This window comes from Podarcis liolepis (assembly GCF_965112155.1).
Source record: "Podarcis liolepis genome assembly, chromosome: 2".
Classification (NCBI taxonomy): Eukaryota; Metazoa; Chordata; class Lepidosauria; order Squamata; family Lacertidae; genus Podarcis; species Podarcis liolepis.
In genome coordinates this window covers 4114187-4136883 of record NC_139555.1, presented here as the reverse complement: position 1 = coordinate 4136883, position 22697 = coordinate 4114187, and the positions used below count along the sequence as shown (strand labels likewise).

The 22697-nt window shown below is 44.9% G+C and overlaps 1 protein-coding gene and 1 long non-coding RNA gene across 12 annotated transcripts in view; both read left to right on the top strand.

Moving 5' to 3' along the window:
• R3HDM2 (R3H domain containing 2) overlaps positions 1-22697 on the top strand; it is a 130644-nt gene that overhangs the window by 94163 nt on the left and 13784 nt on the right. For 6 of the 11 annotated variants that reach the window (XM_083486309.1, XM_083486308.1, XM_083486316.1 and 3 more), the window contains 4 exons: positions 2429-2664; positions 10337-10497; positions 20513-20755; positions 22335-22461. In XM_083486309.1, coding sequence (XP_083342435.1) covers positions 2429-2664; positions 10337-10497; positions 20513-20755; positions 22335-22461 — 767 coding nt within the window. Of the gene's footprint in view, positions 1-2428; positions 2665-10336; positions 10498-14674; positions 14777-20512; positions 20756-22334; positions 22462-22697 lie in introns of all 11 variants that reach the window. The other 5 variants (XM_083486313.1, XM_083486312.1, XM_083486311.1 and 2 more) reach the window with 1 other exon arrangement.
• Positions 5047-8367, top strand: LOC310699172. Its single transcript, XR_014521965.1, has 2 exons — positions 5047-5775; positions 6202-8367. It is a non-coding gene; the product is annotated as an uncharacterized lncRNA (long non-coding RNA).

Sequence of the window (22697 nt, the reverse complement as noted above, 5' to 3'; positions counted from 1 at the left end):
ATGTGCTACACTTTTTAGCAACAACGGGGGGGGGGGGCAGTACTGCGTACCCTTGAGTACACCCTGAGGAAAAAAGAACTGTTTCCATATATAAAAACCATTACCAATATTTAAAACTATTTCACATGTTAAAAGAATTAAAATAGTTCTCATACAGATGCAGACTGATACTTAGCCAAAAATAGAGAATAGGGATGCTGCTGGTGTATCATCCATCCTGCGGCCCAGTAGCCTCCCTGAACTGGCAGATGCAGATTCTGGTGTGGTTTTGTAGAACCCTAGTAGGCTGGTCATGAAGGACTTCAGTGTCCATATGGAAGCTGTCCTGTTGGAAATCAGTTTAGGACTTCATGGCTGCCATGACAATCAAAGGGTTGTCTCAAGTCATCAGTAGTCCAACACAGAGCGTGGGCCATATATTTAGTCTGATTGTTGTTGTTTTGGTTACGGAATGGGTTGGGAGTGATTCAGTGGTGATCAGATGGTGTCTTATCACCTTGTTATGGATAGATCACTCCCTTGTGAAGTTTAAGCAACTGGTTTCCTGCAGGGGTGGGGGAAATTTGAGCATGGTCTGCCCCTGGAGACCTATGGAATATGAAATATTCTTGAATGGTCCGGGGAATTTTCCAGCTGGCATTGCTGCTGCTGTTGTTGAGGCCCTTGCTCTGCATGGTGAGATGTAGAGAGCCATCAACATGATTGTGTCCTCTTTAGGTCCATGGGAGCTGGAAAGCCCCTTGATTTTCGGCAGAGCTCTGGGCTATGAAAAGGACTGGTAGATGGCTAGAATGGAGGTGGTGCAAAACTAGGGACAAATATGGCCAAGTTAGAGCACATGATTGTGCCTGGAGGAGAGCTCAACACTCCAAACCTGAGAGCACTGTGCTGGCTGCTGGTGCGCTTCTAGGATCAATTTAACATGTTGGTGCTCATATACAAAGCACAAAATTACTTTGGAGCCAACACTTGAAGAATCACCTCCTTCCATATGTCCCTGCCTCAACACACAGTTTAAAATTAGAGAGAGAAGTGGCCCTCTTCACATCACTACTGTTGTGGCTGGCAAAGACAGGGCTTTCTCCGTGGCAGCACCTCATCTCTGGGACTCCCTCCTGGGGAGATTAGGCAGTCCCCTTTCCTGGCCATGTTCAGGCAGAATTTAAAGGCATTTTTATTTGTGCAGTCCTTTGGAAGGGAGTACGGACATCCAAATACCATAGATGTTCAAATATTTGTTTGTTTAATGTTGTTAGCTGCCCATGCCATCTTTTCAGGAAAGAAGGGAGGGATATAAATTTAGTCACAGAATAAACAAATATAACCTCAAAGCCAAATACATCATTTATTTTCGAAGTGCTTAGCATGGGGGTCCTTTTGGTTGAGCTGTATTCTCAGAGGAATAGACATCTCTGATCACAGGCATCCCTTTCTGCTCCAGTGTGGTGTAGTGGTTAAGAGCGGTAGTCACGTAATCTGGGAAACCGGGTTCGCGTCTCCGCTCCTCCACATGCAGCTGCTGGGTGACCTTGGGCCAGTCACACTTCTGTGAAGTCTCTCAGCCCCACTCACCTCACAGAGTGTTTGTTGTGGGGGAGGAAGGGAAAGGAGAATGTTAGCCGCTTTGAGACTCCTGAAGGGGAGTGAAAGGCGGGATATCAAATCCAAACTCTTCTTCTTCTTCTTCTTCTTTTTACATACACCGCTCTGTAACTCTGCAATGAAGTAGCTTCCTTCTCTATTATCTATCCTGTTCTTCTGAAATGTTCTACAATTTCCTTTATCTTCTCATGCCAGACAGCCAGCCATTGATGTTTTCTTCTTTCTACTGGATTCACAGTGGCTTCTATTTTCTCCTTGTCTCATAATGAGAGACAGGTCCCATGTTCTGTTTTGAGGCATTTTTGAAAATGATGTGTGCCAGGAGCAGGATAGGTGTGCTACATTGGGGAACTTCCAAATAAATGTATCTCGGAAGGGAAGATCCCACATTGGCTGGGGCCTTAGGCTGCTTGCTTAATGGTTAATCTGGTCCAGGCCTGCTGTTTGAGAGATGCAGTTCATCTGCTGTCTGATCAGAAAGAGATACCAAGACCATTCAGATTCTTTCCCCTGCCTGATCTGTATCTTAGGAGGTCAATGTGCCTTTTAGATCTCTGTTTCTGGGTAGGCCTTGAGCAGCTAACGATACAGACCATTCTACACATGTGGCAGCCCACATTGCCAGGAGCTGCCTGTTAAACTCACCAGCCTCCATGCTAATTCATGTGATGGGCGGTATTCGCTGAGCTGGTCCTTCTCAGTGTAGCTACTTGTGCTTGTCTTGTCTGTTCTTCTAACACAAACAACACATTGATGCCTTGAATGTCCAGACATGCTGTACCTTTCTAGCTCTCAGTGGCGTTAACCGCTGTAATCTCTGCTGCAGGGGTAACCGGGATGGGCTCAGCCGGGCCTCGGGCAGCCGCCAGAGCAGCACCGAGAGCGATCTGAAGTCACTTGAGCCCAGGCCTTGGAGCAGCACAGACTCAGATGGCTCCACCCGCAATCTACGTCCTCCTGTCACCAAAGCTAGCAGCTTTAGCGGCATTTCCATTTTGACACGAGGAGACAGCATCGGCGGCATCGGCAAAGGAAGCAGTGCCAGCAGGACTATCAGGCCAGGTATCACTTCCCTCTTTACTGCCCCCATTCAGTTAGCATGAGAGAAAACCTTGTGGCTTGTGGTGAGTCCATTTTGGGGAATCCAGGATTAAAACTAGTTGTCGCCCAATGAAGAACTGGAGGTTGCTTTCTTGTTGTCAGTGGAGAGATGGACAGGGGCCTCCACTTCATTCTTTGCTGCACCTGTGCTACTCTGCAACTATATAGACAGAAGACCTGAAGAACATCCTGCGAGAGAGGAGGATAGAGCTCAGTGAGGTATGTGGTCAGCATGGAGTGGGGTAGCAAATGTGCTAGCAGTGAAAACTGGGGAGGAAACAAGAGGAAACAAATTGGTAGTGAAGATTGCCCCATTCCAGAAATAAACCCAGATGACTCTGCAGATTTCTAAGCCCTGGCTGCATGCTAATCCTACCTAGTGAGTTCAGTCATCTTCATGTCATTGGGCTCAGTGACAAAACCATTGATTTCAACCAGGTTAGAATTACACCTGGATTTGACAACAAATTGCTTGTGATCCATCTATGATTGTTTCATGATTCCTCCCTTCTAGCCACCATCCCAGGGATTGACCATAAATTAACTTTTGAGTCTGTCAGCAATATATACGGGAGGAAGAACTAATGCCACATGCTGACAGACTCAAAAGTTAATTTATGGTTTTAATGTTGTATGCTTTGTTTTGTAAGCCGCTTTGTGGCTTTGGTGAAAAGCAATATGTAAAAAGATCCTATAGGCAAAGTTGCAAAGGCAAGGCCAAGGAAGTGCAATTCTAGTTTTAGTTCTCATGTTTCCTAACTTGATTGTTCCTCTGCATAATGATGTATTTTTTATCTAACTAACTGCAGAAATGAGTCTCCTTTTTATGAAGGCAGCCAAAACCTTTTGGAGTTTAATTAAATGATAATTGCACCTTATTGACCCTGCCTCTTGCATTCTTTCCTATTTTCAGAACTTAAGAAGACAGAGAAATGTAATAATTTTGATATGGACCAGAATGATAAAATTCAAAGCTTCAAGACCATTTGCTTTCCCCTTCCAGCCATTCATCACCATCCCATCTAAGTTTGTTGCTAGTAGTAACTTCCTCATAGTTCCCCACATGTGCTTTTAAAATTTCATTTTATTGATTTCTATGCTGCATTCTCTCTTAACCAAAGTGACAGTCAAAGCAGCAGTTTTCTGTCTCTAAAGCAGGGGTCTGCAACCCGCGGCTCCAGAGCCACATGTGGCTCTTTTACACCTTTGCCGCGGCTCTGGGACGGATACTAGTGAGGGGAGGAGGCACATTGTGCGCCCTGACACTCCCCACTGTGGCGGGTGCTGTACTGGCTGTGATGTCGCATGGGGGCAGTGCGTGCATTAGTCACGCACCGTCCCGACGTCACCTTCCCGCCCGCTGTCAGATCGGAGGGCAGCGGCGTACATGCTTTAAATGTTGCAATGGTTTTGTGGCTCCCAGGTGTTTTTTTCTTCGGAAACGGGTCCAAGTGGCTTTTTTTGTCTTAAAGGTTGCAGACCCCTGCTCTAAAGAGTTGGCACTGCTGTTGCGGCCTCTATCCCTCTTCACCCTGAGTTCTTGAACTGCCCATAAACCATTCTGTTTTATATACTGGCTGCAAAGCCAATCTGCAAAAATAAGAAAGAGGAAAAGCCCTTTGATTTTAATGGAGTGTAGAATGAATGTGCACCCCAGCCGCAGTCAGCAGGCTGCTACAGGGAGGGCAGCATTGTTTACCTGGCTTTCCATTGCTGAACATTGCTGCCCCTTCCCAAAAGGTGAAGGATCAATGTGCTGGGAGCTTAGTGTGGTGCAAGTGTGGCAGCAGAGCCAATCTGATGCTCCTGTCACTGTCCGCTCCTTGCCCCCTCCCGCTCTCAGTAAGCAGCAGCGATGCTCTGTGATGCCCCACCAATTGCTGTTGTGTACCCCTTGGCTTGATCTTGTCTAGGATGTCTAGGTCACCTCTGTAAATGGACACTTACTATCAAGGAGCCTTCTGTTGCCTTTGAGATTTGGGAGGTCTGGCACCACCGTTCAAGGCTTGATGGCACTGCAACCAGTTTGTTTTAGGGAAAGCACTTCTGTGCGGGGGGGGGGGGCACACCTACAAGTCAGTTTAGGTTGTCACTATGGCAAGTATATCTCTCCTTTGCCATTCATCAGTATTGGGATGCTGTAACTAATGGATTTTCAAATTCTGTACACTCAATGAGACAGATGCACACATGTTGATATGCAGAATTTTTCCTTGCAGTGATGCTTTTCTACATAGAACAATTCTCACATTTGAAAACAGGTCACAGTGTAGACTCCTTTTTTACACAGCTGCTTTGTATGTGACAGTCACAGGGTGTGTGTGTGTGTGTGTGTGTGTGTGTGTGTGTGCGCGCGCAGAAAGGCAGTAGCTTTAGAGAGTACTATTGTAGTACCTCTTAAGTGATGACATTGAGCCATGCTACAAGTCTCCTCAGTGCTGGTGAGTGCTAACTGGACACATGTGTTTTGGATGAGTCTGTCAAGGAGCTATGCTTTCCATAAGCAACTCATGTGAATAGTCCTGGTTGTTTTTCTATCAGTGGCAGTTGCACTCAACAAGAAAGACGGCCAAGGCTGTATTAGTAACTGTGGCCCTGCATAATTCTCCTGGATTGGTGAGGAATTCAGTCTGCACCCTCAGTTCTGAGGTTTTCCTGTTCTTTTAGTTAGTGCACAATTCAATAATAACTATAGATTGTTCCCATCTTGAGGCAGCTCACAGGCCAATAAATCAAGAGAAATGAAAAGTTATGTGGACTTTGGAAAAGAAAATTATTGACGAAATGAGCTGTTAGTCCCTTAATACTATAAATTGGGTGGGGGAAAAGTGATTTTGAAACTAGCATTTCCACACCATCATAATGGGGAAAACTAAGCAAAGGGAGATGGAGTGCATCTACTGGAAATGAAAGAGTAAGATTTACCATTTATATTGAAGACTGGTGTTTTGATGGATAGTGGTCAGGATGAGGCAACACAAGAACAAGAAGAAAACTGTAGTAGAAGGTTTCCATCACCTTTGCATGCAGAAGGTCCCAGGTTCAATCCCCAACAAGTCAGAGTAGACCTAGGTGTCAGGGAAGAATTAGAGGTTTCCAGTTTATCAGAGGGAGAAAGCATTCCCCAAGGGGGGGAGGAGAGCAGTGAATCTAATAGAAGGGAGCAAGAGGAACAACAGGGAGGGACCGGTTGTTCACAGGAAAGGCAAGGGTTCAGTTCTAGCTCAGATTCGGAGGAGGGGAGATCCAGGCCAGCTCTAGCCAGGAGGGTAGGAAAAAGAGCGGGAAAGCGAAGGGAAAGGCGCCTTCGCCATTTTGAGAGTGGCTGGTCATGGAGAAGCAGAGCTCAGAAGGTATCTGAAAGAAGTGACTCTGAGGAATAATAGTTAAGAACTGTTTATAAGAATGTTTTGTTAATACGCAATAAAAAGTTTTATAAAAGAACAAGAAGCGTTTGTGTGGTGATCTGAAGAGGACAACGACCAGTCCTGACACTAGGAGAGATTCCTGTCCTGGAGAACTATTTCCACTCATTACAGATAAAGCAGAGCTAGATGAATCAATGATATAAACTGGTTTCACTCTTCCTAGGGACTAACAACTGGGTTTTCTGGAAAATTGAGTTTCATGACTTTTCTGTCTTGAAAAAATGCAACAAAATGGTGAGAGTTGCCCGTCCAAAGTGTTGCATTTCCCTTCTAAGTTTTTGTGTCATTCATGAAACATATTAGCTGATTGAAGGCTTGACAGACATGGCTAAACATAGCACTCTTGAATTCTCTTTTTTATATATAATTTTATTTATAATTTTCATTTATTTACATTTCAACAATAGTTCAATAATTCTAACATTTGAAACTTCAACTTCCTTCCTCCTCTTTCTGTGGTCCCTTAAATTTATTTTCATCATTCCCTGCATATTCCAAATTATTTTGACTTATTCTTTTATTCATCTCTTCTCATACATGTTTTTGAAGCTGCAAGTTATAACAATAATCCTGCCAATGTTTTAATCTGTTTATAGTTTGTTTGTAAATAATCAGTAAACCATTTCCATTCCCTTATAAAAAGTTTGTTGTCCTGATTTCTTGTTCTTCTGGTAAGTTTCGGCATTTCTGCATAATCCTTTCTGTAGCCATTCTTCTCTTGTCAGGACTTCTACTTCTTTCCATTTGGGGGCAAATAACATTCCTGCAGCTGTAGCTGCATACATAAATTTCGGTACTGTTTAGGTAGTTTTGATCCTATAATTCCCAACAGAAAATGCCACAAAATGGCGAGAGTTGCCTGTCCAAAACGTTGTATTTAACTTCAAAGTTTTTTGTGTCATTCATGAAAAAATATCAGCTGATTTAAGGCTTGACAGGAGTGGCTAAACATAGCACTATTGAATTCTCATTCATGCCCAGATCTGAATGTACCATCAGTTGAAATGTGTTGTATTGAACTTCCTGTATTGCACCACTGACATTATCCAAGTGTTGTTGTTTTCCCCCGATTGGTGGAATTTATTCCCTCCCAAACTCTTCAAAATTACTTGGTTCTACTTTTGTTTTCCCACCATTCCATATAACATGTGAGTACTTTAACCCACCCCACCCCATTCCCTCAGAATTCTGTGCTGGGAGGATAATTTCCTAAGTTAATTTGTTAATTTGTCAAGATCTGAGTTTCCAAATCACTTTAATTTTGTGTGTGAGTTTTGTCCAGGGAATAAAAAGAGGGAAGGATATGGAGGGGGCCCTGAGCCTTTTCCACTACAGCCTCCCTTCCCCCTGCCATGGACACTGCAGCCCCACTTCCCCAGCAACTGTAAATGTTGCTCCATCTCTCTGACTTCTGAGATGTCATCAGATAATACGGATTATTATTTTTTATTAGCTGTATAATCCAATGACTAAAGGAGCGGGAGAAAGCAGGCAGAAATTCTTAGGATACTGAATTGATCACCTTGCAGTTAGCCAAAAAATACAGCTCTCTGCTTATACATCTTAATTATATGAAAAACATATTGTTCCATTTTCCCAGTCATGTCGGCATGGAAGGAATTGCAGTCTCCAGGCTCCCTTCTGTTACTTCGCAGCAAGTCATCTTCCTCTGCACAGAGGGTGGATGATGGCTTTACAGATGTACTAATTATTCTTCTTTAGCTCAGAAATTGGAATAATATCAATAAAGGGGTGGGTGTGGAACACAGCAGCGTTGTGTCTCCTCTCTCACTGTTGGGAATGATTCATATCCAACCATCCATGTACTCACCCTGTTTACAAGTATCTTCCAGTTGAACTTCAGGGACAGGCACTGAAACGCCCGTATTTATTTCTCCTGCCTCTATCCATCGTTGCCTGCTCACGGTCACAATTCTTCCCCCTCCTTTGCTATGACAGAGTATTTTGGTATAAGTGAAACTGGACAAAGATCTAGTTATTCAGGGGTATTGTTTAGGTGGTTTTGTTGGTTTTTGTTGTTGCTGTTATTGATAGGATTTTTTTGTATATTTATATCTTATGATTTATGTGGAATTTGTTTAAGTTTTCTTGTGTACTTTTTGATGCGTTTTATTTATTGCTTATGACTACTTTTGTAATTTTGTAATCTTGTAAGCTGCCTTGAGCATGGCTTCAACTACGGAAAGGCAGCGTACAAATAAAATGATGATGGTGATGATGATGATGACTACAAAGGATATCTCTTGAGGTCAAAGTGCTAGATATCTGGCCTTGGGAGAGAAGCAGGCGGGGGGGGGGTTCAAGTCACATCTGAATAGTGCCGTTTTCAGGTCACTTCATTTTTATTTTATTGTTTCTTGTCATTACTCTTGCACTTTCCCCTCCCCTGCACACCTGCAGTACATATTTACAAAGAGCAGGAGCAGATGAATAAAACACGCAGTGTGTTGCCGTAAGATTGCTCATAAGTAAGAGCATTGGTTTGTCTTTCTTGGTGGTAAATCCAAATAGAGGAGAGAAAATATGATAGCCATCTTCAAATATCTGAAGGGCTGTCACATGGAAGGTGGAGCACGCTTGTTTTCTCCTGCTCCAGAAGGTAGGACTCACACAAATGGCTTCAAGTTATAAGAAAGGAGAGTCTGACTAACCATCAGGAAGGATTTCCTGACAGTAAGAGCTGTTTGAAAATGGAACAGTCTCCCTCGGGAGGCTGTGGACTCTCCTTCCTTGGAAGTTTTTAAGCAGAAGTTGGATGGCCACCTGCCAGGGATGCTTTAGTTGAGATTCCTGCGTTGCAGGGGGCTGGACTCTCGAGGTCCCTTCCAACTCTACTTTTGTGATTCTACTTGGGATGTATATGGGAAGGCTAAGGCTGCTTCAGACATAATGGTTTTAGAATATCTCTATTGTACAAAACAATGTCCATGTGAAAAAATAATGTACAGAATACAGTCAAAATAAAAAAGTTCCTTCCAGTAGCACCTTAAAGACCAACTAAGTTAGTTCTTGGTATGAGCTTTCGTGTGCATGCACACTTCTTCAGATACACTCATGCACATGAAAGCTCATACCAAGAACTAACTTAGTTGGTCTTTAAGGTGCTACTGGAAGGAACTTTTTTATTTTGACTATGGCAGACCAACACGGCTACCTATCTGTACAGAATACAGAACAGACACGTATTGAGCATACATGCCACAATGAATCCCCAGCTAGCCATGATGCCCTGCAATTTGTATCCATGTAGGAAAGCATGGATACATTTCCCCAATCTATTATGTGACTTAGCTTCTAGCTATATAACAACTTCCTGAGACCAAACCCAGAAGTGAGGTCTTTATTGAGGACCTGAACCAGATGGCAATTGCATCAGCTGTTGGCATTCTCCAGGAGCTAAAGCGTGTACAGATTGACACTTAATACAGCTACCCTTTCCAAGTTTGCCACAAAGCAGAGCAATTAACCAGTGTTCTTTATACTTCTAGTTTCCTTTTGTGCCACAAATATTCTTCAGGGGGGTGGTCCAAAGGGCACTGTATTGGGACCTAGGAGAGATTAGTTCATTCAGTTATTTTCATGGCTGAGTCTGTAAAAATATGACCAGAACCCTTTGTATCCACCTGGAAGATGGAACTAACAAGTAAATCCTTTACCTCACAGAGGGTCTGTGGGAGTAAACACCAGCTAATGCCCGAAATTGCTCAGATGCAGCTGTGATGATTGTCCAGCTGCTACAGAGAAGGTGGATATATTTTGAAAGTCTGCCTGTAAGCGCAGGGAAGTTCAGGCTCCATTTGCCTAGCATATTAACTTATGAAAATCTAGTTACCTTGGAATTTTATATGCATTTATTCATAATAGAAATGCACAGAGCAACTCACAAGAACAGCAGAACCCAGACATCAGTGCACCAAAGTGAAATAGGCTAAGAGAAGTAGGGTGTTGTGCACCAAGGCTTCAACTGAGCCATGGCTCTGTACTGAATCTGTTGTAGAAATGCCTAGCCAGGCCAATGACAAAGGTGCCCCTGACCATGTGCGGAGTCATTTTTGTATACATCAAGGATTTTCCGTCCTTACGGTGTTTCTTCTAGCCAGGCTTGAACCCTCACACCTCTCCTTTCAGAAGTAATGCACGTTTTTTGTTAACATCTGTTGTGTGCATTTTGTTTCCTTGTGAAGGTCTGTCACTAAGTACCCCAGAAGCCTGCAGCCAAGTCTCCTCTGCTCAGCCTGGCCAAGGACTCTTGCCATGCGCTGCTCAGCAACAACAGCAGCAACAGCAACCACTTCCACCCACACCCCAGCAACAGCCGTCGATGAGTAATCACATCATATCACAGGTGAGTCACTGTTCAATGTCACCAGGTTCTAGGGAATGTTTTCTTGTGGTTCCTTAGCCAGGAAGCAGAAACAGAAGAATGTGCATTAGCTGCTGCTAGAAAAGGGTTGTTGTTGTTTTAATTATCTACACAAATTGTTCTTCTTTATCTCTCCCTTCCCATCCAGTCCTATCAAACTGATTCTGTCATGGTAGCAAAACCTGGCTTCCCACAACATGCAGTTTGGGGTGACATTGCTTCAGTAGGCCTAAATCAGGAATGGGGAAACTGTAGCCCTTGATATATATGTTGGACTGCAGCTCCAACCATATCTGACAATTGGTCCTGCTGGCTGGGGCTGATCAGACTTGAAGAAGCACCTGCTCCCCACCACTGGCATAGGTCCTAATGTGGCATTGCAGGGATGCAGTAGCATCAACTGCAAAAAGGGTGACTGTAAGGCAGAACTGCTTATATTCTGCACTTGCAAAGGAAAAAAGACCCTGAATTCTGCTCTAAGAACAGTGAAATAGTCATGTTAAGTTGTGGGTGAACATATCAGACGACACAGCGATTCTTCAAACAGCTCTTGTTTATTCAGAGGCCAGAACAGAACTGAACTGAAGGGTTCAGTCAGCCTGCTTATATAGAGCTCCAGTACACATAATTGTAACAACTTTCTAAAACTATCCAATCACTGAATCCAATCACTTTCGATCCCTTATTTGCATAACTATCTACAGTATCCCCCTGCTGGCCCAGGGTGAGAACTTCAGTACATAACAAGATGAATAATTCAAGCTGGTTCTGCTAGCAATGAGGAAGGGAAAGGGAGGGATAATGAATCCTTGCTGTCCTCCACCCCATGCACTAGAATTTACTCTGGTTTCCTGGATCTCACCAGCCATTGCCCATATTTATGTGTAATTTTGCAATCACTGCAAATTCCTCATTCCAAGGAAAGTTAGTCTTTTTCAGAATGCTTGAATACTTGAAAAAAGAAGAAGAAGAAAAACACCGGACACAATGTGTGGAATAGAATTATATCATTAGGACACATTCCTAATTAGAAATTAGGAATTTCTTAAACCGTTATGTGTGTGCATGCTCGCACACATGCCTAGGTGTGAAGGTTACATCATACAGCAGGGGCAAGCTCTGTCCTGACCTCTTGCATTGGGCTGACATTGTTGGCCTTTTCCTACTGTGAAAAGGAGCAAGGTGATCAGTGAGAATCAGCTCAGGGTGTCTTTGGCTTGAAGGGATCTAATCAGCCATATTTATTTGGGCTACAATGTTTCCTAGCTTCAAAACAAAGCCTAAATTATAGTTTGAACTTGCCTTGGAATCCTGGCTTGTTCCAAAGCTGGTTACCATAGTTTTCCAGTTCAGATGAGGCAGGACACTGGTTAAGTGAAGACATCCGTATTGCGTTCAAGTGTGCTGTGAAGAAGCAAAGGGGCTACACACTTAGGCAAAATGTCAATTCATATACTGGCTTATTCCATTGAGATATAATGATTTGAAGCAGCTGATGTGTTATTCCCAACCACAAAGAGTGTCTCCCCCCCTCAGTTCTTCCCCAGCCTTATATTGTATACAAAACTAATGTCTCAAATCAAATGTAACTGATCTGTAGAAAAGACTCTACGACCTGGAAAAAGAGACAATGAGCGTACTTTTGTAAACCAAGAAAATCTTTAATTAAAATTATTATTTTTTAAATCAAAAACAAAGAGTGTCTTGTGGGGAGATGCCCTAAAATGTCTGGTACTTGCCTCTCATCTTTGGAAGAAACCAAAGAAAACTGGACAGAGGTTCATCCTAACAAAACGCTCACAGATGCGTGTTAAGGTGATTTGCCTCTGGAAAGCCTGGAATGTGTGATTGTGGGGGCTTTGCAGTTCTGCATGTCCCACAACAGGTCTGCCCCTGCCTCAGCAGAACAATTTGAGACAGACACACCAGGCTCTGGCTGTCCTCCTTAGCGGTAGGTTTGCACCAAACTGCTCAGTCCTTAGGGAATGTGGCCATCTTCCTACTCAGTTCCTTCAGTCGCCACAGAGAGCAGCAGGATTGAAATATTTGCAGATCGTTCTTTTTTGTTGCTGCGTGACATGACAGACCTTTTAATTTAGCTCAAATGGAGCATAAGGTATAGTTTTATTTAGTAATTTTACAGGAAGGATAGTAATTTGAAGCAGAAGAATTGTTGGTTCGACTCACCTTAGCAGGGCCATGAAGAGATGAGAAATTTTGTATGGAGGAGTTTTTCTGCTGCTTTGGCTACAGTCTGTGCACTCCTACTTGGGAGTAAGGCTGAATTTATTGTAACTTACTTTTGAGTAGACCTATTTAAAATAGAATCATCTGGGCCAAGAAACAGTATGTAGACCTCAGCATTGTTATGCAGAAAAAGAAGAAACATGCATTCACAGGGAAAGCTCAGAAAAATAACACCTCCATAACATAAGGGGTAGTGATAAATGACGATATCCTGCTATATTTTACAAAGTTGTTGAGGCAGTTGATATTATTTCATCCTCATACCTAGCAACTGTCAAATTAGACATCCTTATTTGTTGGTTAGATTTTATGTCCTACTGCATCCCCGTAAATAATATATACTTGACAATAATCAGAATCAATGTCTGAAGGGGGATTTCCCCCCTTTTCTGACTTGTAGGTCTTCACATTTCTAACTAGGAGAGGAAACTAAGATCATGTAGTTTTTAAACACCATTATGTTGTTGTTAAGGGGCAGGGTCACATTCCTTGCTACTACAAGGGACAGGGGCTACATTATGTCCTCCTTGGAGATCTCATAGCTGGCAGACATCTCCTTAGGAGTCCCTCGGCTCCGTTTGTCCTCCCTTGCTTCTGGAAGCATCCTCAGAGCTTAGTGTTACTATTTCCCCCTTTGCTTTCTGATTACTGGAAAACCGAAACTAGCAATTTAGATAAATTGGCTTATCCAATTTTGGTTTAAGACCAGTGAATGGCTATGTTTGCATGTCACAGTATCCATAGTTTTGTATGATGTGAACAAGCCTATTCAGGCCTTGGGCTCACTCCTGTCTCCTCCAGTGTAGCATGGGTTCACTTTCTTTTTGCTCTAAACAAAATTTAATTAACCACAGCTATCTGAAGAAGTGTGCATGCAAACGATAGCTTATACCAAGAACAAACTTAGTTGGTCTCTGCATCAGACCAACATGGCTACCTATATTATGCACAATCTGTCACTTCAGGCGAAACAACAAACTGTTGTTAAGCAAAAGTGGTCCATACTCCTTCCAGCTGTTCAGGAGGAGAATAGGGCATGTGGAGACTATGTGCACAAGGCTCATTTATGTCACTCTAAATTGTGGTTTACCATGATGTGCAAATATGTCCAGTGTGCTCCACCTTGATGAATTGTGTATTTTCCAGAATTTGCCACCTAGAAGAATAAAATACTTACTTTACATTATTTATGTGATCAGGACAAAGATTTTCATCTTTTTTAAATCCTATGCTATTTTTGTAAAACTTAAAGGTAAAGGGTAAAGGGACCCCTGACCATTAGGTCCAGTTGTGACTGACTCTGGGGTTGCATGCTCATCTCGCTCTATAGGCCGAGGGAGCCAGCGTACAGCTTCCGGGTCATGTGGCCAGCATGACTAAGCCGCTTCTGGTGAACCAGAGCAACGCACAGAAACGCCGTTTACCTTCCCACTGGAGTGGTACCTATTTATCTATTTGCACTTTGATGTGCTTTCAAACTGCTAGGTTGGCAGGATTTGTAAAACTTAGGAAGCAGCTAAAAGCAGAGTCCTGTTTCCTAATCTTTACAGCCCTGCCAGTTGCAGGGCAGGTTTCTTTTAAGGCTGCAAGGGCCACTAGGCACCTGAATTGGAATGCATGTTGATGTCAGAGTTCTCAGAAATCGGTATTCGGCATCTTGCTATTCCTATTTCCTTTCCCCCTTGGCTGAAGTCTTCCAGAGCTTCTATTTCTTGGTTTTTCTTTTTCTCTAAAGCAGATGGAAAGCCAGCTCAGTAGCTGGTGGTATCTTTTCAGACCTCTTATGTCTTTATGTATAATGACTAACCTTGTTCTGCCTTTTCTCCCTCTGCCCTTGCCCTCTCCTTTCCTCTCCCCCCACCCCCTGCTTCCTTTGCCTGTTTCTTCCTTTCCTTTCCTTTTCTACTCTTAGCCAGTCCCAGCTCTGCAGCCCTCTCCGCAGCCTGTTCAGTACTCTCCAAGCTCCTGCCCCCAAGTCCTCCTGCCAGTCTCTCCACCCCAGCAGTACAATATGGTATTAAAAACCCAACTTCTTAGATTTTCTTTCTTTCTTTCTTTCTTTCTTTCTTTCTTTCTTTCTTTCTTTCTTTCTTTCTCTCTCTCTCTCTCTCTCTCTCTCTCTCTCTCTCTCTCTCTTCTTTCTCTTTCTCACTCTCTCTCTTTCTCTCTCTCTTTGGCATAATAAAGAATGTGCTGCATTCCAGTGCTGATTTTGTTAGCTGCTTGTTCGCTTTGGGTACATAATAAAAACGTCACACACACACACAAATACACACACAAATACTACTACATAGGATGATGATGGGCTCTGCTTCAACAGGACAGAATTTCCATCTCTCAAGTGTGTTCGTGGCTTTTTATTTATAATGCAACAAATGCACAATTGTTGCTCAGTTTTTATATGGCTCCCAAATGTCTTTCCTAAAAGAAAGCTCCTGTTACAGTTTCCTATTGCTCAAAGAGCAATATTATTGTGGATGGGAAAATGAAGTGTCTCTCTCAGTCAGCAGGCCTGTTCCACTTGTCTGGAATGCAGTTGCATGAAAGTGTTCACTAATTCATTTTTGACACCCAAATTACTTTTGTGAGAGACCAGCTGAAGGTGAAACACCTTGAACTAACAGGGCATGTGTACCAAAGGACATTTTCCTGGTTTTGTATGAGATGTGGCCGTAACAGCCACCAGAGGGCATGGCTGTAATGTGTTACAGTTGGATAAATTTGGTTTTGCCCACTGCTATATGATTCCTCAATTTGCATAGTGCTTTTTCTGATGATATTCCTGCATACAGGTCATCAAATCTGACTAATAAGGCAGTTGGCAAATGTGGGGTTAGAACATTTAGGTCAGTGGTTTTCAATCAGTGTGCCGTGGCTCCCTGGGGTGCCTTGAATGATGGTCAGGAGTGCCGCTGGCAACACTGGCCTCTGTCCCTCTTTCCTTCCCTCTCTCCTCTGATGCCCTCTCACATCTCTGCCTCCCAAAGTCTTGCACAGCTGTTTGTTGCAGCAGCCCTGACTGGCCAATGGTGCCTCTGTGGCTGGCCAGGGTGTGCTGGTTGCCAGGAGCTGAGGCGACCTTGGAGTAAGCTAGCAAGTGGGCGAGGGAGCCCAGCCAGACAAGTCCCAGGCTCCTGTGGGGCAGTGTGAGGAGACACCTCTCTTTGGGGTTGGGGGGGGCAGCTCAGAGACCATGGGCAGCATCAGCAGCTGTCCAAAGGACTCCCAAGGAGAGGGGAGAGGAGAGGAGGCTGAGGGAACACTCCACAAGGGAGGGTGCTCGAAAAGGGTGAGAGGGCAGGCAAGGGGTGACATAACTGGGCTCCTGAGCCCCACAGCAAGAATGTAGTTGGGAGCCATAGACTCAAAAAGGTTGAAAACCTCTGATTTAGCTGAGGCAAACAGTGCTGAGCTCTGTGAGTCTTAGGCTGCATCCTATCTTACTTTCCCTGCATGCATGAATATTATGTAGGGGAAATGAGTTTAGCAAGATTTCCAGATTAGCCTGCAATCAGTAGAGTGGTAGTTGAGGTGGAAGAAGAGAAGTCTGCTATCCAGATGGTGTGGTGCTTGAGGTGTCTTTCTATGGTGTACCTTGTTTCCTCCTATTTCTTTCCCACAGCACATTGATGATTTGGACTGCCTTTGGGGAACTGAGGCTCCGGCAGTTCTGCCTCTTGATCTTGAGTTAACCATTTAAATATTCAGCATTTAAAGTACATAATGAAGGGTTGGTAGGTTTATGTTCTATGTACCTCTGCATAGCTGTCAACTTGCAGATTTGAAAATAAGGGACCAGAAGCCTCGAAAATAAGGGATCAGCAGCCAAAATAAGGGATTTTAGGCAGCCAGCTGAAATACGAAGTTAAAAGGACCAGATAATTTGGGAGAGCAGCGCCGGTTTTTAGCCCTTCGTTTCCAGAGGTTGCTGATCAAGACACCAGCTGATGAAACACTGCAATTAAATAACTACAAGCAGCAACCACTTTTCGCGCAAAACGAAGTCCAAGCTACGAAGATGCTGCTGCAGTTCTGTATCTTTTCTCTCGTACTCCATCTGCAGCTCTCAGTTCCATCAGGCGGGGCGGGAGGAGGGGGGGGAATAGCGCCCGAAGTAAACCCGCAGATCAGACCATCTATGCTAGTCTACCACTACAAATCTATGGGAGAAGCGCTTGTGGTCCTTCCTCCACTTTCCCTCTCCATGGTTAGCCCTTGGAACACCTGCCCGCGCCTCCGCCTCCTCCTCCTCCTCCTCCTCTCTCTGAACTGCTTTCTCTATGGTTGTCCTCGCTCTCCTCTCAAGGCTCCTCAGCAATTCATAGGCTGCCCATCTCATCCGGGTCCTTTGGCGGTGCAGCCGCAGTACGGCCTAGCAGGAGAGGTGGTGGCTATGGGCAGAGGAGAGGCCCCAGGCAGAGATGCTCAGTTTGGTGGCCACGAGGAGGATGGCGGCGGAAGGGCTCAAGGCTCCCGCCAGTCCCGGCGGGGAGGGGCTCCTGGGGGCCGAGGCTGGTGAGAGGAGGCCGGAGGGGGGCGGGCAGGGCAGCCAAGTAACACAGTTGGAGCCTCCCTCCTCCCTGGCCGGCAGGGAGGGAGGGAGAGGAGCTGCGTCCTTTGAAACCTGGGAAATTTAAGGGACATCATCAATCCGGGACAGCAGCGGGACACGACACTGGGATAAGGGAGTTTCCCGCCAAATAAGGGACGGTTAACAGTTATGCACCTCTGCTAAAGTTCAGTCAGTTTCCTATGAGAGGCAGGCAGACTTCAGGTACCATTGAGGACAGCAGGAAGGAGATCTGGTCACAGTACACTGACATATTGAGCCTCGTTGAAATGAACAAGAGCTGCAGAAGAGCGCTTCCACAACTCCTGGTCATTTCAACCCAATTTGCATAGGAGAATTTTAAATTAACATTCGTATGCTGCCCCATAACTCAAAGTTTTCTGGGCAGCTCACATGAAAGATATATAAAAACAATTCATATAGAAATCAAAAACAAACCCTGAAATCAAAATCAAAATAAATATGCAAGGAAACTTAAATTCACCATAATCCCCAAGTTAAAACACAGGCCTTAAAACTGAGAGAACCAGACTGTGTTAGTTATTTGAAAGGTAAAAAGGTAAAGGACCCCTGGACAGTTAAGTCCAGTCAAAGGCAACTATGGGGTGCGGTGCTCATCATGCAGGCCAAGGGAGCTGGCGTTTGTCCACAGACAGCTTTCAGCGTCATGTGGCCAGAATGAATAAACCGCTACTGGCACACGGAGGACCGTGACAAGTGTAAGAGCACATGGAACACCATTTACCTTCCCACCACAGCGGTACCTATTTATCTACTTGAACTGGTATGATTTTGAACTGCTAGGTTAGCAGAAGCTGGGACAGACCATGCCACCTAATACCCTGTTAGCTAATGGATGGGTGTGGGCAGCAAGAGGGATGCCATCTGTATTTTACCGCAGCAAAGTGTCATGAGCCAACTGTGGCAAGATAGAGAACCTAGTTGTTCTGTCACAAGATGGTCAATATGATTATTTTGTTTGTGGAGTGGAAGAGTCATGCTGTGTCTAGCAGTGGAGATATTCTAGATCAGGAATGGGGAGCCTTTGGCCCCCCAGATGACATTAGTTTGCAACACCCCATCAGTGGCCCAGTGGTCAGGGATTGTGGACGTTGCATTCAAGCAACATCTGGAGGGCACCACATTGCCCACCCCTGTTCTAGATGACGATGATGATCTTATAACAGAGGCGCCATACTACAACTTGTTTAGGGTTTATTGCATAATAGTATGTTTGTTTCACATAATGCTTGTTTCCATTCCAATAGCAATAACATGGAGGAAATTGCACATCCATTGCATATATACAGTCATGTGGCAAGCCTACATGCCTACATGTATTTGAGCTGGAAATTGCCATTGGCAGCTGATTCCTGCGTCATGGTAGCATAGTAATAAGTAGGGACTCGTCACCTGTGGCAGCACACTCAAAGGAATCCATGGTCTCATATACAGCAGTGAGATCTTAGTAGTCTTCCCATATTTCAAAGAGCAAAAAAGAGGACACATTTACCAGGACACATTTGTTGGTGGGCCGGGAGGGGAAGGGGGGGAGGAGGAAGAAAAAAATGGTAGTATGGTTGTGTGTGTGTGTGTGTGTGTGTGCGCGCGCGCGCAGTAAAATATGAAAGGTGTATTGAAATGTTTAATAATGTTGATAAAAAATCAAAATGAATGTTAAAAATAAAAATGGGGGGGATCATTAAGAGACGTCAGTGAAAGTAGAGTAGAAATAGAAGGGAAGATATAGTTAAAAGAAGAAAGGGATTTTCTTCCCTCCCCCACAGAAAAGGAAGAAAAGAAAAATGACTAAACAAACCAAAAAAAGGTGGGAGGATTTTTTAAAATTAAATTTTATTTTTAAAAATAAGGATGAGGATGATTATTGCTACGTCTGGTGGTCAGAGCCATTCCTGAGGGCTAGGGCAGCGTCCTCAACGGGAGGCCCTTGTTGGCTTAGGCCTCCCCTGTGGGCACTGCCATTTTCGGTCTCCTCTGCACTCACCCACCCAAAAATAAAAACAAAGAAGCCTCCCTTCCTGCTGGGGGTCCCACACGCACCTTTCTTCCCCACTGGGTCCCATCTGAGCAGCAGCAGCAGGACGACAGAGAGGGAGCTCTGAGTTGCTCACCAGACCCCACGTCTCTGGCACAGCAGCTGGCAGTCCAAATGCATCCTGAGCCGGGCAACTTCGCCGCACTGTGCTCTTGCCTTGCCCAGTGCCCAGTGCCCAGAACGTGCCTCCCAGCTTGCGTGCCATCCTGCAGATTTGTCCAACCTCTCACCACCCCCTCCTCTTCCTCACCTTCCCCCTACCACCAACCCGTGTGGTGTGATCTCATTGCTTCAATGGATGCAACCACTTCTGGGTCCACTTCAGCCGCCCCTTGCCCACCTCCTGCAGCCGAAAGTCCCCTAGCGGCACCTGACTTGCCACCATTCCCCCTTGGAGCTGCGGCACCCTCCTTCCCTTCCACTATGGGGAGCAGCCAGGTGGGCAAAGGTTGGCGGGAGTCCCACCAAGAAAGAGGAGGGAAACACTCTCTCTCTCTCTCTCTCTCTCTCTCACACACACACACACAGAGAGAGAGAGAGAGAGAGAGAGAGAGAGAGAGAGAGAGAAACGAAGATCTCCTGGATGGAGATTATAATGCTGAAAAAGAGGACGTGCCCAGGAAAACCCAGAGATATGGCAACCTTAGTATAGGGAAATTACTTGTTGGCATCTTTGGTTAATCCAGCCCTGCCTTAGCCCCCTTCTCCATTCCCACTGATACAGGAATTAGGCAAATTTTGGCCTGTTTATTTTACACAAGATGTTAGGTTGCAGTTCTTGATTGTGTCCGAGTATGAGAAGTCAAAGAGAAGGGGACTTGGCTATGTAGAGTGACCTATCCAGAATGTTATGTCACTTGCATTGGCCTATATCGTGAAGGGACAAAGCATTGAGACACTAAAGTGGTAGGAAGGATCTGCCTTTAAGTCAAATGGTCACTTTCATTGTTGTTTTTCTTGATATTCACACTGTCTAAGAACACTTTTCCTGGGCAAAGTGCTGATTGCTTGATCCCTTTTTCATTCAGGAGAGGGAGGGCTGTTGTGGTTCCATGTACCTGCTGGTGCGAACAACTTGAGGTCACAGTTACTCAGTTCTTCCTTCTCTTGTCCTCTGGCTACAGGCTGATGAGCTCAGCAACCATTTTGGGCAGATCAGCCTCAGCCGCCAGGGTTCCACAGAAGCACCAGATCCGTCCTCATCCATGTTCCAGCCGCCAATCATGTCTCAGCATCCTCAGCAGACGGGATTCATCATGGCTTCTCCTGGGCAGCCAATCACAGCCTCCACCTACTCTGCCTCCGGACACACAGCCCCAGCCCAGCAGGTTCTGCAGCCCCAGAGCTATATGCAGCCCCCGCAGCAAGTAAGTGACAGTGTGTGCATGTGTGAAAGAGATTCTTAGTGAACATCAAATGATGATGATGAGAAGTTGCTAAAAGGGGTACAGAAAACCATTTCAAGTAGACCGGAGCTGGGCAGAGCATTAAGGGTATCTAAGCATTGGGTCAATTTAGCTAGCTTAGGCTTTGGGGGGTATATGTCATGGAATTCTACTCAATAATGATCCAGAGCAGAACTCCAGTGTATAGTTAGCAGAGTAAAAACTTGAACACGTTGCAGGATTCCCCAAAAATAGACCAGAGGCGATTATATTTCATCCAGCAGAGCTTTATTGCTACTGAAGGCAAATGAGAAAAATGGTCACAAATCCAATACATTCAGGATTGGCACTGTCCATAAGAAATCCAGTTGCAGCAGACTTACAATAAGTTATAATAAGACTAAACCTTAACACTACAGTCGTACCTCGGGTTGAATGTGCTTCGAGATGAGCTCGTTCGAGTTGTGCTCCGCTGCAACCCGGAAGTAACGGAGCGCGTTACTTCTGGGTTTCGCCGCTTGCACATGTGCAGACGCTCAAAATGACGTCACGCGCATGCGCAGAAGCGCCAAAAAGCGGCGCGCGCGCGCACGCAGACTTGCCGTCGCTAGTTACGTTTGCGTCTATATGTGAACGGGGCTCCGGAACGGATCCCATTCGCATCTAGAGGTACCACTGTATATACAGAATACCACACCAGAAGGGAGATAGAAAGAGAAAGTGAAACCCAGGCTCCTTCTGGCCTATTATTATAGTCAGCATGACCTTGACAGAAGAGATAACAGAACCAGTTTAAGTCAGCTGTACTCAGCTTCTCTGAAGTAATAACCCAAACATCATGAACCTTCTGCTTGTTTCTTTCACACAGAGAAGCCTCCAGAACCCTCTAGAATTAATTAGAAGAGGAAAGATCAGAAGAGGAAAATAGGATTAGACTAGGAAACATCAGATCAATACTTTCTGCTGTAAGAAATGCAAATGGACAGAATATTGGGGAGAGTTTTCAGCCTCATTTGCAAATATTGCCTGTGGTGCTCTTGCAGAACCTACTCAATCCACTCCATCTCCACCTACAAAGCTGCACAGGTGTTACCCAACTATGAAAGATGGAAGTTGGATGCTACCTAACTATGAAATAATTGAATTTCCAGAGACTGCTTGTTCTGTTGGTCAAAGCCATGTTTTTCTTTTCCCTATCTGTGTATTCAGTTGAGTCAGAAAAGCCCAGAAAGTGTGAGAGGGTTGGTTTGTTGTTGTTGTTGTTGTTGTTGTTGCTGTTGTTGTTTTGAGGGGTGTAGCAAGAGGCTGTCATTCTGCAAATGCTTGTATGCTTTCTCTTTTGAGGGTTCTCCAAGGATCCTTGGTTCCTTGTGGCTACTCCTGTGTGTCTGTCTGAACTTCACGTGCTTGTGACCGTGTGTCTCCTGCTGATGTCCCCTTGAGGCTAACCTTTTGCTGCAACTGGTGTCCTCTTGAGCGGCTTGTCAGTCAGAAGCCCAGAGCTCTGCTACAGTTATGTCCTTTGTCTTATTTACTGACTGCTTTTTCCCCCTCCTGACAGATTCAGGTTTCTTACTACCCACCCGGGCAGTACCCAAACTCTAGCCAGCAATACCGACCTCTCTCTCACCCGGTGGCCTACAGCCCCCAGCGCAGCCAACAGCTGCCTCAGCAGTCGCAGCAACCTGGTAAGGGGGCGGCACGTGCAGCATCCAAGAAGGAACAAGTGGGGGCGGCAGCGGCGGGAGATCAGTGCTCTAGTGCTGTGTGGGAGATCCAAGCCAGCTTGCCCTTTCTTGGAGCCAAGGGGGAGTTAGCCTATTTATAGAGCTCAGGTCATTGCATATTAAAAATCTTTGCAAGAGTGAATGTAGCTAGCTGTAAGGCCTATGTCCCCTTGGGTTATAGGTAGTTGAGGCTATTA